The sequence below is a fragment of the Perca fluviatilis genome, chromosome 4, assembly GCF_010015445.1.
Source record: "Perca fluviatilis chromosome 4, GENO_Pfluv_1.0, whole genome shotgun sequence".
In the NCBI taxonomy this organism is placed as follows: domain Eukaryota; kingdom Metazoa; phylum Chordata; class Actinopteri; order Perciformes; family Percidae; genus Perca; species Perca fluviatilis.
In genome coordinates, this window is record NC_053115.1 from 40,736,330 (window position 1) to 40,754,233 (window position 17,904).

A 17,904-nucleotide genomic window follows, 5' to 3' on the forward strand; every position below is an offset into this window, starting at 1 on the left:
ATTTTAAAGGGGACATATAATGAAAAACTCTCATTTTCAGTCATGGTGCACAAACATTTGAGTATCTGGAGGGCCGACCAACCCAAAACCTGAAATCAAACAACCCAGCCAGTTCTTTGTGGGCATCCTCAATCTGATGTAATTCAACAAGCCATTCAGATTCAGCTCCTCTTCCTATGTCACATGCAGGCTCATTAGAATATACTGCTCCTCATCTCCACCATGGATGTATTAAAAGCTATTTCCATTTCGGCACCCGTTATCCAATCTGTCCGAAGGTAATCATATACAGGAAGGTAATCATATACAGGAAGGTAATCATATACAGGAAGGTAATCATATACAGGAAGGTAATCATATACAGGAAGGTCACAGCACAGCCGCATACTTTACAAAATGGAACAGATTTCAAAATAAAACACCCAGGTTTATGGTGATTTTGTATGTCTTGACTTCACAGCTGGAGAGAGAGAGAGAGACAGGTGATAAGGCACGCAGTGAGAGAGACCGACTGACCCCACACACACACACACACACACACACACACACACACACAGTTCCAATACTGCGAGTGTCCACTGGACAAAATTAGTGGAAAGGAAAATAGCAAAGTAAGTAATAGTGTTTTTTGAACATTAAAACATGTAAACATGTTCTCGTAGTACAAATAAGAACCTGAAAATGAGCATAATATGTCTCCTTTAAAATAAAATGTTGATATACCTGCTGTCAGGGGGGGTGTTTTTTTCCCCTTTTTTTTTTTTTTTTTTTTCTTTTTTTTTTTGTTTGACACCGACCCCCTCTTTTTTCCTTTTTCCTTTGGTTTTTTTTTTTTTGTTTGTTTTTTTTCTGGGGGGGTGTGTTTTTTTTTTTTATTATATTTTTTTTTTTTATTATTTTTTTTTTTTTTTTTTCCCCCCCTGCTTGTAGTTGTTAAAAGTCCTAACTGAGCTAGATGTGATGGGCATTAGAAAACAGAACTTTTAAGACCAGAGCCTGCTGTCACGATGTAAAAGAAATGTGAATTTTTTTGTAGCCAAAGTAAAATCTAATGTGACTTATTTCTTTATTTTGATATTTGTGTAATTGACATTGCTTAGGACAATCATGTTCTGCTTCTTTTTATGACCTAAGGTGCTAAGTCAAGAGTTTGTCAGGTTGAACTAGACACTGTTGTTGGCTGTGATATCAGAATTGTGTATGTACAGTATGTTTTATCTGATGCACTCTCAGGACATCATAATTTCAGGCAGCTCTTCACCATTTCTATCTAAATAAAAGATGAAATATGTCAAACTGTATGTTGTGACTGTTGTGGATGTTTTTGTGTTCAAACTTTAATAAAAGAAACAAACTACAAACATACTTCTGATACTACAACATGTATCCTGGCTGCTCAACAGGTTTTAGTTCCATTCTGATAACTAGAATGACTTTTGGGAAACTCTCAATCACTCCACCTATATAAATCTAAATATATATTTACTCAAGCAGCTGGAAGTTAACGTGAATCTGGGAGAATCCGTGGAAGAACGTGACTTAATACTACAGATGGACTGTAACACTTTCAGATTAAGTTTTTCCATCATCTTTACTTTTTTCCTAAAAAACTTCTGTCATTATGTGTATACCCAACGTTCACTTAAAAAAGTGGTATTTACACATCCTTTAAGTCTAACTATATGCTAATGATTCTTTAAAAGCAATAACTGTCTTATGTCAGATTCAGCTGCAGGAGTTTGTCATCAATACAAATACTTCTACCTGAGAAGATCTCATGGTAGAAGTACACATAATACTCTTAGGACTACAGAAGATGGGTGTAACACTTTGCAGGAACGAGCAAGCAGATAAATTGACTAAGAAGACTCTGTGTTCCGGCTGCTGCTGGTACCTTCCCATGTGTTTAACCCTTTTGCTAGTCTGGATCCACCGAAGAACATTTCCAGGATAACTGCCTCACATCCACCGTGTGAGGTGTGTGGGATTGCTGTGGACGAAGTACACACAGAGATACACTGGTAAGATCTAATGAGGTTTAACTATGTATCAGCTCATTTAAATAGCTCATGTTACTGTAGTGTGTCAACACTACGGGGTGCAAATGTTCCACCAAAACAAGTTCCAACCCAGAGATTTTTTCTCCTATCCCTATTACTTCATAATCAAATTCAGAAAGTATTAATCACATTTAACCTGGTTGGTGATCCAAAATGGCTGCATTTTGCTGCCAACTCACACAGTATCTCCTTTCTGTGCAACATTTAGTTAATTAACTTTTATTCTGAAGAAATTGCACCTGAAACGGTTTTACTTCTGCTGATAAAGTGGTCAAGAGATGAAGACATTTTGTGCAACAGTAAAGTTGAAGCTGTGCAGTGAATTTAAGGCTTAATTTGAGGCTCTGAGGTTTTTATTTGATAACAATATTTAATGTCAGTGTGAAGATAAAGAGCTTTTTGCAGTTTGCACACATTATGAGCAGCTTTTGTGCAGAATTCCTGAGTCGTCATAGTTCTGTAGAGATGACGCTTTTATTCTGAATGATCTGTGCAGGAAGTGGTGCTGTTGTTACATCAGTACCAAGTAGGATTGGCTCCATCTCCGTTATTAGAGACGTTGTGATGTTAAAGTGATGCTTTATCTTTAGGAGACATCGACAGCGATGGAGCTTCTTCCTCTTCTGTGTCTCTGCCTCCTGACTCGCTCTGGAATCACGTCTGATCAACTAAACAGTAAGAAAACTGATTATTACACTGAGTTATGTATTTGCAAATGTAATTTTTCATTTTATTTAAACGTCTGAAGCACCTGTAAACATGCAGAGGTCTGGAAACAGAATTTTAATCATGTTGCTCAGCTGCTGTCACATCAAAATGTTTCCTAATATCAGTCCTTCCAGAAAAATGCGGAGTTTTTTTGTGATTGTTGCGGGCAAAAATCCTTGATTATGCGGCACGTTTTCTTAAAAAATGCGATGGAATATGCGGGTTATTTATGCAATTGTATGCGATTAAATTGCGGGAGCTTGCAAAAACTGCGGTGTGAAGAAAAAGAGAAAAACAAGTGATTTGATGACACATTTACGTCACTTCATAACGTTCCCATGGCAACAGGGGGAGGCTGCTCTTGTGTGAAGTAAACACAACATTTTTCTTTTCATTTTTCTTCCTGCTAAGATAGCCTATATGTGACTTTTTTTGCAACGAAAAAGCGGGGATTATGATATCATGCAAGACCCGCATATTTTGCGCGGAAATCGGCAACTTCTGCGGCGAAAGTGCAGCGTATTTAAAAAATAATAATAAATATGATGATAAATATGCGGACTTTGGCTGATTATGCATTGAATTATGCGATCGCATAATCGCGTTTTTCTGGAGGGACTGTAATATTTAGCACAGATAAAAAAATATTGATATTTTATTAACTTTAGCTGTAGCATCATTTCTGCTGCCTATATGTGGGTGTGCGGTCTTTGTTGTGCATTTCCTAGAATCTGTCCATCTACTGCCAACTGTCTGTAGCTTCTTTTTTTTTGTTAAGCTAAAGTAGAAACCAAAATATGACAAGCAGTGATGGAAGAAGTATTCAGATCCTTTACTTAAGTAAAAGTACTATTAAAACACTGGAAAAATGTAGGCTTTAAAGTAGTAAAAGTATCTCAATGCAGAAAAATCCTCACATTTTACAAACTGGAAAGGATCAAAACAGTTGTGTGTTTATTATGGGATACTGCCCAATCTCCCCATGTTACTTCCTGCCAGCTCTCCACTTTCTGGTCTGAGGTTTGATGTGCATTGTAAAATATTATATTTATTTTAAAGTTTATTTAGATAGGGACAGATACAAAATCAAAAAATCATAGTGTTTTTAGCTGAAGCTAATTCATGACACGTGTCCCTAGTAGGGCTTTTGGTTAAAAATAAAAATACAGATTAGCATTATTAAAAATAAAAGCGAGATGGAATAAAATGGAATGAAATGAAAAAGGAAAGAATGTATACAGAGAGAGCACAGTGTAAAAACTAAATATGAGAGTGTAGTGAATGTGACATACATAATTCACCTTATTTGTTAAGTGTGGTTCTACACACTGTTGATTATAAACGCAGCACTTTGTTCTTAGTATGGTTCTTCATACAGTGATAAACGTAATACATATACATGTAATTATGACTGTTCTGGGAATCAGTAGCGGAGATAGCGTGGGTGCTTGGGTGCAGCCGGCCCAGGGCCCCGTGCCAGTTAGGGGCCCCTCAATCGCCGCCGATCTTGCGTCACTTGACGAGAACGGGGCCCTCGCCAAGTGACACATTGCAGATTATTAGCTGAAAGAAGCTAATTACTGCACATGATCTCACGTTGTGATAATCCTGCTCTTCTTATCAAACATATATACAATAGTGCCATGTCAATTATATATTGTGGCACTGATGTGAGCGCACTTTGCCTGTTCAGCACCATCGCTGTCCATCAGCTGTCGCTGTCCGTGGTGCTGAAAAGTTTTTATTTGACTGGCAAATCACGCTGTTTGGTCTGTTTGAGTTCCTGTGCATGCCGTTCGGCCTTAAAAACGCAGCTCAATCTTTTCAACGCCTCATGGACTCTGTTTTGCGGGACATGCCTTTTTTTTTGTTTACTTGGATGACATCCTGGTAGCAAGCACGTCCAAATCTCAGCACCTGGCGCACCCTGTTTGAGCGGCTTAGCCAACATGGGCTAATTGTCAACTCCGCCAAGGGCCATTTTGGTCTCTCCACCATTGACTTCCTGGGACACAGAGTCACTAAGGACGGCGCGGTCCCTCTCCCATCAAAGGTGGAGGCGGTCACACAGTTCCCACGCCCGCTCACTGTCAAATCCCTGCAGGAGTTCCTCGGCATGGTGAATTTTTACCACCGCTTCATCCCTCGAGCTGCTCAGCTCATTGCACGAGGCCTTGAAAGGTAAACCCAAGCACGCTGTGGACTGGACTGAGAGCAGGGACAAGGTTTTTGCTGCCACTAAGGCAGCCCTGGACGAACGCCACCATGCTGGCGCATCCTTCTCCTACGGCCTCCATCGCCATCACCTCGGACGCCTCGGACTACGCTGTTGGTGCTGTCTTTGAGCAGTGGGTAGACGGGGCCTGGCAGCCGTTGGCTTTCTTTAACCGTTAGCTTTCTTTAGCCGTCAGTTGCGCCCCAGTGAGCGGAAATACAGCACTTTCGACCGGGAGTTGCTGGGTCTCTACCTCGCCATCAGACACTTTCGCTCCATGGTCGTACTATGTGATTCGTACTATGGACTTGCAGCACGTTGCCGGTAAGAACAACCACGTGGCGGACTGCCTGTCACGGGCTGTGGCAAGGGCAGTCCATCTTGGTTTGGATTACAACCGCATGGCAACGGATCAGGCCACAGACCCGGACGTGCAACTCCTGAGGACCTCAACTACAGGGCTGCAGATTGAGGACGTGGTTTTTGGCGATGTCGGCACCAAACTCCTGTGTGAGTTTTTGATGCCATCCATGGTCTCTCCCACCCAGGTTTGAAAGCGTCACAGAGACTGGTTGCAGCAAAGTTTGTTTGGCACGGCCTCAAGAAGGACGTTAGGGACTGGGCTAACACCTGGTTTGAGTGCCAACGGGCCAAAGTACACCGCCACACTAAAGCCCCGTTAGAGCTGTTCGCGGTTCCAGAGAGGCATTTTAAACGTGGGTCTGGTCGGTCCCCTGCCCTCCTCTCATGGTTTCACATACCTGTTAACCATGGTTGACAGGACCACCCGCTGGCCTGAGGCTGTGCCACTGACATCATTGGCGTCTGTCGAGATGACACGGGCATTTATCGGCACCTGGGTTGCCCGCTTCGGGACTTCTTCGGACATGTCCTCTGACCAGGCCTCCTTGATCTTGTGAGGTTGTCGTTGACCACGTGTGCATGACGTCAGAGCAAGTCGGGATCAAGTCGGACACAAATCTAACCGGCATGCATTGGGCGGCGATCACCGGTGATCCATTCTGCGCAGATCTGGCGCATCTCAAACGAGCCTAGTATCTTCTCTAGCAGGAACACAAGCATGTAGTCCGCCATTGTTGTTGTTGTTGTTGTTATGAGACGTCGTCGCGGGATAAGAGGCTTCACCGTCCAAACGAAGACGCAAGGCCGGCATTTTTGAATTTTTTCACCCTGGGACCAGGTTTCAAAAAGTGCATCTTCAGGCAGTGTGTTTACAGGATTCATTTGGATGATCGGCCCAAACGATGCAAAACAAGCGTTTCCGTGTGGATGGCCCCTCAATTCCAACCAACAGCTGAGACAATCAACTCAGCTGGCACTGCTCTCTCCTGCTCTATCTACACACCTGTCTCCACTGCAGCTGATTACAGGCCACGCCCACCTCCACAGGTTATAAACTCTGAAATATATCCTGAAAAACTAAAATGGGCAAATATGTGGCTGGAGGGCAGTGCAAAGGATTTTCTAAATGCAATGTGCAAAAGAAGGCCAAAATAACAAGATTTGTTTTTGTTATAGCTTAAGTTTGTATGTTTATCACAAAAAACTTCCATATGTCTGTCTTAGCTTAATTACTCTGCATGTGAACATACTGATTAATACATGATTTTATCTTTCAGAACCAACAGTCATCACAGTGGAAGGAGGGACTGATGCTGTGTTACCCTGTTCTCTCAGCACCAAGGAGAACATTGAGTTTAAACTGTTTGACTGGAAGAAAGATGCTCAGAAAGATGATGGTCTGAAGGAGGTGTTCCTGTATGACGCAGGCATTCATTACAACAACGGCCGAGATGGTCAGAGTGAAGAGTTCAAAGGTCGAGTCTCTCATTTTACAGAAGAAGTGAAACACGGCAACGCCTCCATAATCATCAGAAATACAAAGATATCTGACAGCGGAGAATACACCTGTGATTTTCCTCGTCTTCAGCCACCTCAAATATTCCACATTAAGCTTGTTGTTGGTGAGTACTTTCATTATGTCTGCTATTTTTTTTAAACATTTAAATATGTCTGCAAGATAATACAATTTATTTTGAAGTGTTTGTAAAAGGGCTAATATTTCACACGCACTAATGTTTTTGTTTTACCTTTTAGATCCTGTCTTAAAAGACAGAAGAAGGGAAAACATCCGAGGTGAGTCCTGATTTTAATAACGTTACTCTCTACTTCTCACATGTATGTGATCACAGGCTGTGTATAAGCCTAGGCGCATTTTACTAATTTGCTGTTAAAATAACAATGAAATGCTGCGCTATTGACTTTAGACCAGGTTTTTGTTGGTCACTGGTGCGATCACTTCCCTTATATTGCAATTGCTCTTCAATGACACCATCAAACGCTGGATTTGATCTCCCTGTGCTTTACGCTGAGTATTCACAGGCAGCTTCAATAACAGAAGAACGGAGCAGTTCAGTTCATTTTTAATTCAGTTGACTCAAATCAACTTTGTTGAATGTTAGCGGAGTTGCAGTTGAGAAAAGCTCCCTGTGAAACCCCCCAGGACCTATACACATGCATTCATGGAGAGGAAGTGTCAGAGCAAAGGAGTTGCCCATGGACATGTACCCCAAGCAGTTGGGGGTCCGGTGCCTTGTTTAGGAGGTGAACTGGCTCCTCTCGAGATACCAGTCCATAGTCTGTACTTGGTCCATACGGGGACTTTCCTACGCCAAGTCCCCACACTGTCCCTCAAAGATAAAGATCACATTAAGTGATGTAACTCTTTATTGATTAATTTTCAGGTTACGTTATTTGTACCCGTAGGTAGATTTGTTCTGCAGCAAGAGTATGACATCCATCATGACACACAACTACGGAAACACACCAAGAAATGACACAAGTCCTCTACTACTACTCTAATCTAATACAAATAGAAATACTCTAGGTTCCACCAATTAGAGAGAGAGAGAGAGAGAGAGAGAGAGAGAGAGAAATAAATAAATAAAAATAAATCAAATAAATAATCTCTCTGTCAGGCTACAATGGCAGACCCAAATGCACGACTCAGGAAGCAAGGATAAAGGTGATCGGTTTATTGCGCCCAGAACAATGCAAGCAACGGTACAGATCCAACAGGCAGGTAAACGTGGTCGATGATACAGGCAATAGGTCAGGGTACACGGGAAACAAAACAAGGGAACGCTGGAAAGTGAGTCAACATGGAGCTACAACAATCTGGCAGAGAACAAGTGAACACAGGTGAGTATATATACACGGGGGAGGGGAAGACAACTAGACACAGGTGAATAACATTAGGGCGGAGACAGGTAATCAAAAACGGCGGGAAACAAACAAAGGCAGGAAGACAAGTGACGTGAATGAAGACAAACAGTGGATGCAAAATAAAACAGGAAGTTAATGAAAACAAACAGAAAACACAATAAGAGCGGAGGCAGACGTGACAGTACCCCTCCCTCTAAGGACGAACACCGGACACCAGGCACGTCAGGATGCAGTCTGTTTAAGTCCTGAATGAGACTAGGGCCCAAAATATTGCTGGCCGACACCCATGACCTCTCTTCCGGACCATACCCCTCCCAGTCCACCAGAAACTGACGGCCGCGGCCACTCTTCCTGACAGCCAACAGCTTGCGGACGGTGTAAACAGGGCCCCGTCAATAAGACAAGGAGGAGGAGGAGGCGGCATGACCGGGACCAGTGCGCGCTCCTGGACTGGTTTGACCCTGCTCACATGGAACGTGGGGTGTACTCTCATAGCCCTGGGCAGCTTCAACCGGACAGCAACAGGATTAATCACCTTGGAAACAGGAAACGGTCCCACGAACCGAGGGGCCAACTTCCGGCTCTCGGTACGCAGAGGAAGATCCTTCGTGGCCAGCCACACCCTCTGGCCCACCTGGTAATGGGGCGGCGCAGACCTCCGTCGATCAGCTTGTCTCTTGTAGCGGTCCCTGTTGCTCAGTAGAACCTGTCGAGCCCTCGTCCAGGTCCGTCGACAGCGTCTGACCAAGGCCATAGCCGAGGGCACCCCTACCTCTCTCTCTAGAGCAGAAAACAGCGGCGGTGGAGCGCCGTGGGGGACGAAATGGCTGCCGACGGGGTGATGGAGAAGCATCTTGGACCAAGATGCAGGACTCGGACAAACCAGGCAGCGAAGACCCTTCTCCATCTCTTGGTTAAGTTGCTCAGTCTGTCCATTGGATTCCGGATGACAAGAGAGAAGTGAAGTGTGAGCCCAATGGATGACCTGAGCCCGAAGGTCAGCAGGAACAAACAGGCGGTTGGGAGGGCAACCTGCAGGAACACTTAACCCATCTTGAGCCCTCTTAACCCGTTCTTCCCAGGTTATGGCCCCAATAACACAGGACTCAGGCAAAATGTTCACGGGCACCTCGGAAGAGGGGTCAGGATCAAACAGACGGGACAGGGCATCAGGCTTCACATTCTTGGACCCAGGACGGTACGACAAAGTGAAGTTAAATCTGTTGAAAAACAGGGCCCACCCGGGCCGGCGAGAGTTCAGTCTTTTAGCACAACGCAGGTATTCCAAATTCTTGTGATCCGTCCAGACGGAAATGGCTATTCCGCCCCTTCCAGCCAATGCCGCCACTCCTCCTGAGTTTCTCTCAGCTCCAGACAGCTTACGGGACAGGAAAGCACAAGGATGGAGTCTCTCATCTTGCGACGAACGTTGAGACAGGACAGCTCCAACACCCACATCAGACGCATCCACCTCCACCACAAACTGGCGTTGTAGATCAGACAGTACCAACACAGGAGCGGTGGAGAAGCTGTGTTTCAAGCGGGAGAACGACCGCTCGGCTGCAGGAGACCACTGGAACGGCATCTTGATTGAAGTGAGGTCGTGAAGAGGAGCCGCCACCACACTGAAATTCCTGATGAATTTCCGGTAGAAATTAGCAAAGCCCAGAAACCTCTGGACTTGCTTACGAGTAGTGGGTGTAGGCCATTCAGCAACCGCTCTTACTTTTTCTGGATCCATCTGGATCACTCCTTCCGACACTACAAAGCCCAGAAAGGAGACAGTGGACACATGAAACTCGCACTTCTAAGCTTTAACATAAAGCTGGTTGTCCATAAGTCTCTGAAGTACCAGGCGAACATGTTGCACATGAGTGTCATGGTCGGACAAAAAGACGAGGATATCGTCCAAGTAAACAAACACAAAGATATTTAACATGTCTCTGAGAATGTCATTAACTAACGCTTGAAACACAGCTGGAGCGTTAGTAAGTCCAAACGGCATTACAAGATACTCGTAATGACCTGTGGGGGTGTTAAAGGCCGTTTTCCACTCGTCTCCACTCCTCATTCTCACCAAGTGGTAGGCATTACGAAGATCCAACTTGGTGAAGATTGTGGCTCCCTGAAGCAGTTCAAAGGCAGTGAAAATCAAAGGTAAAGGATAACGGTTCTTTACCGTAATGTCATTGAGTCCCCTGTAATCAATACAGGGCCGTAAAGACTTGTCTTTCTTTCCCACGAAGAAGAAACTGGCCCCCGCCGGGGATGAGGAAGGACGAATAATCCCCCGTAGCCTCCACGTAATCCTTCATGGCCGCCATCTCAGGAGGAGACAGGGAAAACAGGTGGGGACGTACCAGGCAACAAGTCTATGGCACAATCACAAGGTCTATGGGGTGGCAACGATGTAGCCTTTGTCTTGTTAAAGACGTCCTTTAAGTCCAGATAATCCCCGGTACGCCCGAAAGATCAGGAGAGTCAACTGAATCCCTCTCCTGCTGAACGGTAGGGGTAACAATGTCATTTCCCCCCACCTCCAACTTAGCCGGAAAACAGGTCTGCTCACAATTTCCTCCCCAGCTGAGTATCGTGCCCGAAACCCAGTCCATGTGCGGGTTGTGCAATGTAAGCCACGAAAACCCAAGAACAACTGGGTGAACCGGGGAATCGAACAAATGGAAGGTCAGACTCTCTGTGTGGCCATCAGGAAAAGTCATTGACAAAGGAGAAGTGCGATGAGTAACCCGCCAGAGAAGTCTTCCATTCAATCCAGTAGCGTCTAAAGGCTTGGGAAGACAAATAAAGTTCAACAACAACTCCCTGGCGAGAGCCGCATCCATAAGACTAGTGTCCGCACCAGAATCCACCAACACAGTCTGAATCCGAGAGACCGATCCGTTCACCAGGGTAACTTCCTGCTTGGGTCGAGAGGGACAAACAGGAACATGTGTACGGCTCACCAGCGCCCTCTCTCCTACTGGTGAGCCCCTTCTTTTGCTGGACAGGAAGCAATGAAATGTCCCAGCTGAGCACAATAGATGCAGCGGCCCTCTCTCCTGCGACGGTGATGCTCCTCCGGCGACAGACGAGTCCTTCCCAGTTGCATCGGCTCATCAGGACGAACCCAAAGGACTGCGAGGATCAGATGCCGTAGATTGAGTGCGATGAAACTCTCTTGATGAGTCAAATCTCCTCTGCTGGCCAATAGAGGAACTGCTACGTAGCTCAGACGTCCCAGGTTGAGTACGCTGGAAGACCCTAGATGACTCTGGCGCCCTCGGCTGGTAGGTAGAGAAACCTCTCCCCTGTAGTCTCTCCCTCTCTCTTTCCAGGAGACGTTTATCAATCTTCACAGTCAGCGCCACCAGCGCATCCAGATCGGCGGGTAAGTCCAAGGAAATCAGTTGATCTTTCATGACAGGTGACAGTCCATGTAAAAAAGCATCACACAGGGCAGATGAGTTCCAGCCGCTCTCCGCAGCTAGAATACCGAACTCAATAGCGTAGTCTGAGATTCTTCTCTTCCCTTGCTGCAGACCCACCAGGGCTCGGGCAGCCTCCCTCCCAGGAGTAACATTTTGAAAAATCTGAGTGAAAGTCTGAGTGAAACTGACGTAGGAATCACATACCACAGATTTGCGGCTCCATTCCGCAGCAGCCCAGGATTCAGCTCTTCTGGAGAGATGGGAGATAACAAAAGCCACCTTGGCCCGGTCCGTGGGATATGCGGCTGCTTGTAATTCGAAATGCAACTCACATTGCGTCAGGAATGCCCGGCAACCCCCCGATTCTCCTGAAAACCTCTCCGGTTTGGCGAGATGTGGGAATGGTGAAGAAGGGACTGTCTCCCTGACAGGATCACCTCCCGAAATTGCGGGGCTGGAGACGGCTGTGGAACTGCTCCCGGTGCTGGGTACAGCAGTGGAATCCCTCGCTGTCAACTGCTGAACATGGGTGACCAGCTGGCTGACTTGCTCACCCAGTCCGACCACCTGGCTCTCCTGTCGACTAGCCATAGCCAGAAGTTCATTCCGCAGAATGGCAATCTGCTCCTCCTGTTGTTGCAGACGCTGACCCTGCGCCCGCAGGGCTGCTCTCACTGCCTCGGAGTCGGCTGAGTCCATCTTGGCCAGATTGTACTGTCAGGCTACAATGGCGGACCCAAATGCACGACTCAGGAAGCAAGGATAAAGGTGATCGGTTTATTGCACCCAGAACAATGCAAGCAACGGTACAGATCCAACAGGCAGGTAAACGTGGTCGATGATACAGGCAATAGGTCAGGGTACACGGGGAAACAAAACAAGGGAACGCTGGAAAGTGAGTCAACATGGAGCTACAACAATCTGGCAGAGAACAAGTGAACACAGGTGAGTATATATACACGGGGGAGGGGAAGACAACTAGACACAGGTGAATAACATTAGGGCGGAGACAGGTAATCAAAAACGGCGGGAAACAAACAAAGGCAGGAAGACAAGTGACGTGAATGAAGACAAACAGTGGATGCAAAATAAAACAGTAAGTTAATGAAAACAAACAGAAAACACAATAAGAGCGGAGGCAGACGTGACACTCTCAAATAAAGTCAAGATAAAAGCAGGTTTACAATCCAATTAAAATGCTTCTATCATATTTGTGCAAATATCACTACCTCTTGTTCAGCTCAGTGATAGCAGCAGGAATGAAACTTTGTTCTGCACCGTGGGATTAAAACCCTCTGTCTGGAGGGAAGAAGCTTAAAATCCCTGTACAAAGGGGGGGGGGGGTCATCATTTAAGATAGATGGAGCTATCCTCTGTAACTGTCTGGTGTACAGGGATGCTGACTGGACCATTTCACTATCTGGTTTAAGGATTCCTCTCACCAAACCATGACCCCAAGGAACATGACAAGACTGATGGTGTGTCTCCATTGTCAGCGTCTTTTTTCCCGCTTCCCATTCATTTCTATGGGAGCGCCGTGCAATGCATTCTGGTAGCGTTGCGGGGACTTTGGAGAAGCGGGGCGTCGAGTAGCCCTCTCCTCATTTGCATAAAGTTGTATCCAACCAACTTTATGCCAATGAGGAGTGGCCGGCTCAGCTCGCTGCCTCTCCAAAGCTGACAAAAATCATTTAAACTGACCTTTGTCGATCTGAAATGAAGCCTATTTCTCGCTTAAAATGTTTTCAGAAACATGTTTTGGTAAAGTATGAGATCGTATTCGAAGCGAGCCTCCAAATGGTCGGTTTTGAAATTCGGGAGCAGCCAGCCCCATGTGAAGTGTTCGTCCAATCAGCTGCAGCCATTGCGGTTGTAGTAGGGTCTAGACTGGTTTCTTTGCTTGTCAGTGGTCAGAAAAGAGAAACTGGTGGCAAGCTCACTAGCGTGCAATGCTGGGAAGTGGGGTGATCCCATCTGTGAAAACAACGCGTATATGGACACTAGGCCTGCATGATAAATCGTTATAAAATCACTTTTTGCACACAGCTTCACAGTTGGCTTCAAAGTTCAATTTTGCATTAATGATGGTCCCAAGGTATTTATAGCATTCCACGTACTCAGGGGTCTGACCGTTAAAGTGTCTTTGTTCATGTGATTTTTCCTTCTAAAATCAATGAGCATATCTTTAGTTTTAGATATGTTAACCTGGAGGTAAGACTCCTCACACCAGCACACAGATTCATTAATGAGTGGACCGAGGCTGGTCTCGTTGTCACGAAGCAGACTAACAACAACAGAGTCATCTGCATACTTGATTATGGTTCTGTTGTCATATTGCTCTGACACATATCTGTGAAAAGAAGGAATAACAAAGTTGACAACACACCCCCTTGTGGGGAACCTGTGGAGGAACGCTTTCGGTCGGACAAAATACCTTTGACCCTAATCTCGCTTTGCCAGACCTTGCTCCACAACGCTGCGGAGGAGGGTCTGGCTAGTCCACACAGCATTACGGGATAAGAGAAAACCAACCACTGGTTTATTGGCATTTCTTTAAACCAATCACAACCGTCTTGGGGCGGCGCTGAGCGTTGCACGGAGCCCCGGTGCTGCTGCAAAATAGCCTCTGGAAGGAACTTGTTTTGGTGGAACATGTGTACGTTCAAAAGTTGTTTTACTCAGACAACAGAAAACTCAGATGTACCCTGCAGAGATCTGAGGAGCAGTTAACCATAGTCCTCATAAATCCACCGGAGTTTAGAATTCCAACACAAAGGAAGCATAAGGTAACGGACATCCATTAGGAGCACAGTGGCCCCCAACTGAAAATTTTAGGGGCGCAACCAGAAGATTTAGGGGCACATACCGTAAATCAACATGCTAACCAAATATTCACATTTCTAATCATTTCCACTGTATTACTAATAAATACTTTGATAATAGATGCAGAAATTACAATGTGCTGTTTCAATTTCAGTGTCACTTTTGAAGATGCAACATAGAAGGTTAACCAACAGCACCATCGTTTAAAAAAATATATATATATTTGGTTTTATATATATATATATATATATATATATATATATATAATGTCTATTGTCTCACAATAGAATTATGCTCAAACATTTTCCCAAAACAAAATATAGATTCTTTTGTTGTTTAATTCGCTAGAAGAGATAATTGTGTTGAGAGACCTGAAACTGTATATCAATATGAGCGTTATTAAATATGAATCTCTATATATATTTAAAGCTTTTTATAAATGAGTTCAACGTATATTTAGCTTCAAGAGTTGGAGCTTCAAGAGACTCCTGCTGCATAAATCCAAACTGTATCTCTCTGTTCCTATTGAGCCCCAATAACTGCACAGCTGACCCCCCCCCAACCAACAAACACTCAGCTTACGTCTGAAATCACATATTCTGCACCACAGACTCAACATGTAAACTATCGTTTGTTAGTGTAATTTTCAACGTCGTAACCAAGGTAACCCCTGGCGACCTCTGCTCTAGCGGCATCGCCAGATAACGCTTAAATAACTGAAAAAGGGTAAATAACTAGACCAACAGTCATTTCAATCAGGAGAGACTTCCTTGCAATTATGAACATATTTATTGTACAGACAAACATGTAAATATAACAAGTCTCTGGAGATTGGACTCCATCGAAACCAAATGTCATAAAGGGTTAAGGAAACCCAAACATATCCCCCGATGGAGTCCAGACACTGGTGGTGGTGATGAAGGAGCAGAGGAACCATGACAACCAAGCGCAGACGACACCCGAGTCCGAGGGTGTGACCACCGGTGGTAGAAGGGGAGGAGGCGGGACGCACTCGATTTCCTGAAACGACAACTGCCAACCGCGAAAGAGAGAGCAGATTTTAAAGCAGGATGTCATGCTGTGATAGGCTCGTGACAAATGGCCGACTCTGATTGGTTTACTAACAACGACACAGCTGGAACTGATTACTACTGACAAGTGACGTACCATGAAACAGCTGATCATTATGAGTGATGGAAAAGATATATGAAGTCTTCCTTTTAGAATTTACGCTGAGCATCATTTAAATATGTAGAAATGTAATTTAGAGCATTATTGATTGGTTTCTGTCAGTTTGTCTGGGAATGTTGTCGTTACTACCGCATTGCATTGTGGGATACTTATGCAGGCGTAGTGTCCAGTGTTTGCATCATACTGTAATATTTCACCGAGCAGGAGGAAACTGTCCAGAAGATCAGAGCTAACATCTCTGTTTCTGGTCACATTCATCCTACGGCTGGTTTTATCTGCAAAGAGTTTTAGAGTTCAGGTTTCAGGAGAATGCACCTTCAGTTGTTCTCTTTGTGTAGACTGTGATGTTCAATCTGCTGTATATGATCTGTGTTCCATTCTGAGTCTTACATTAACTTTCTATCTTCTGTTTCAGGGTCTCCCAATGTTGGATTGTTGGATGTTGCATTGATTGTTTCATTTATTGGATTGATTGGAACGATTATTGCTGCAGCAGTTTTTGTTATTGTCGTTATTCTTGAAATTAGGCAAGCCAATTATAAAAAAGGTAAGTTTAATAAAATATTGTATCAACATATTCATGATGAGCAGACAACACAACACATTATTTATATATGTATGTCATGTTTAGAGTCTTTGAGGTTGTATTATCTTCAGTCATTAATCATTGTGTTGGTATTTACACCAGAGTAGGATCAAGTCAGTTAGGATTTACTTCTTAACTTGTTTTCCTTACTGCAGGATCACAAGACCCAGGAAACCCACCTAGATAAGGAAAAAGTACATTTTTATTGTAAATACTCTATTAGGTATTGTTTTAAGTTTAGTCTTGTAATGTCTGTCCTGTAATCAGTTATAATCAGGAAACCAGATACATATGACCTCACTATGTAATCCCACTGTGGGATCCAGATCATTTACAGGTCCCACACACTTTCCCTTTGCTTTCTAGTTCTGTAAGTTTAGTAACATTCACTATCAGTCATGTATCAAGATGGATGTTTATGTTGTCATTTAGTGCATCATGTTTTAAGTACAAATTAGGCCCAGCACACTTAGAGAGGAGACTCTTCTCTCTGTGTAAGAGAGACAGGTCAAAGCTGAGATAGGCATATTATGATATGTATACAACTATAAAAACTAAATAGTGTCTGGCTCTGTTTCAAGGTAATATGATCAATGGCAATTTTATTTATAAATCACCTTTCATTTTACGTAAACTCAAAGTGTTTTACATTAAAAACAAAAATAAGAATACAGTACAAGCAACACACACACACACACCAAAAGATTGAGAGAATATTAAAGTATTAAAGTTTTGAGTTTGTTTTCTAATTCAGGGAACAGCTTGAAAAGCTCAACCAGATGACCGTAAAGGCCTGATGACAAAGATCACAGGTATTGCAACATGTATAGTCTCTTCCACTTTATTAAATAATTGCAACATTTAAACTGATTTTTATGTATTACTGTATGACAGATCAATGATGCTCCTGTCCACTGACATGTTTTTAAAGATATTGTTATCCAATTTTTGCTCTCCAAATGTTTTAAAATGCACATATTTAGATCAGGGAAATCCTTTTTCTTTGTTTTCCAGTACGGTTAGTCTTTGGACCTCTGTATTTCTTTAACCCTGCGTACGCCCATGCAGTAGGAGATTGAATTTAAAAATATAATCATTCAAAGCCATTTTTACATGGAAGTGTGTGTGTGTGTTAATGTGTCCTACTAACACCGCCCAAAATGCCGTATAAAAAGGTAGTCCTATGAAAATGACAGTCAGTTGTCTATATCAGGTGACTTTGCCTGAAGTCCGTTGATGAGTCCAGGACAGCTGGTTGACTTGTAAACATGTGATTGTTTCAGATAAATCTGCATGGAGGGAACTTCTCCAATCTCCGTGTCTTCGTGGACTCCTCGTCTGACAATTTCTTCTGTACTGAGGCCGCAGTGAGGTCTCACACACTCAGCAAGGAAATGACTTTACTTTCAGTTTCATAAATAGGACCTATAAGTTTAATTAAATAAGTAAGAGTGAAAACCACCCCACCTGCAGAAGTGACTCCAATGTTAGTAAAGTAACTTGTAGTTTGACCATGAAGTGACCAAAACATTATTACCACAGAATCTGAAATTCAAAAGGCAGCTGGTGAAGAATGGACTGTTTGTGTTCTCCTGGAATTATTTAGATAAAGTCAGTCAATATAGAATCTGTGTTTTGTTTTTTTAA

The 17,904-nt window shown here is 43.8% G+C and overlaps 1 protein-coding gene across 2 annotated transcripts in view; it reads left to right on the plus strand.

Moving 5' to 3' along the window:
* The first annotated feature begins 2,561 nt into the window (after positions 1-2,561).
* The window catches only part of LOC120557677 (V-set domain containing T-cell activation inhibitor 1-like), a 59,159-nt gene continuing 43,816 nt past the window's right edge, over positions 2,562-17,904 (plus strand). The window contains exons 1-2 of one of the 2 annotated variants that reach the window (XM_039798229.1): positions 2,562-2,735; positions 6,624-6,968. In XM_039798229.1, the coding sequence (XP_039654163.1) occupies positions 2,666-2,735; positions 6,624-6,968 (415 nt within the window). In that variant the 5' untranslated portion in view covers positions 2,562-2,665. The remainder of the gene's footprint in view (positions 2,736-6,623; positions 6,969-17,904) is intronic. The other variant, XM_039798230.1, reaches the window with a different exon arrangement.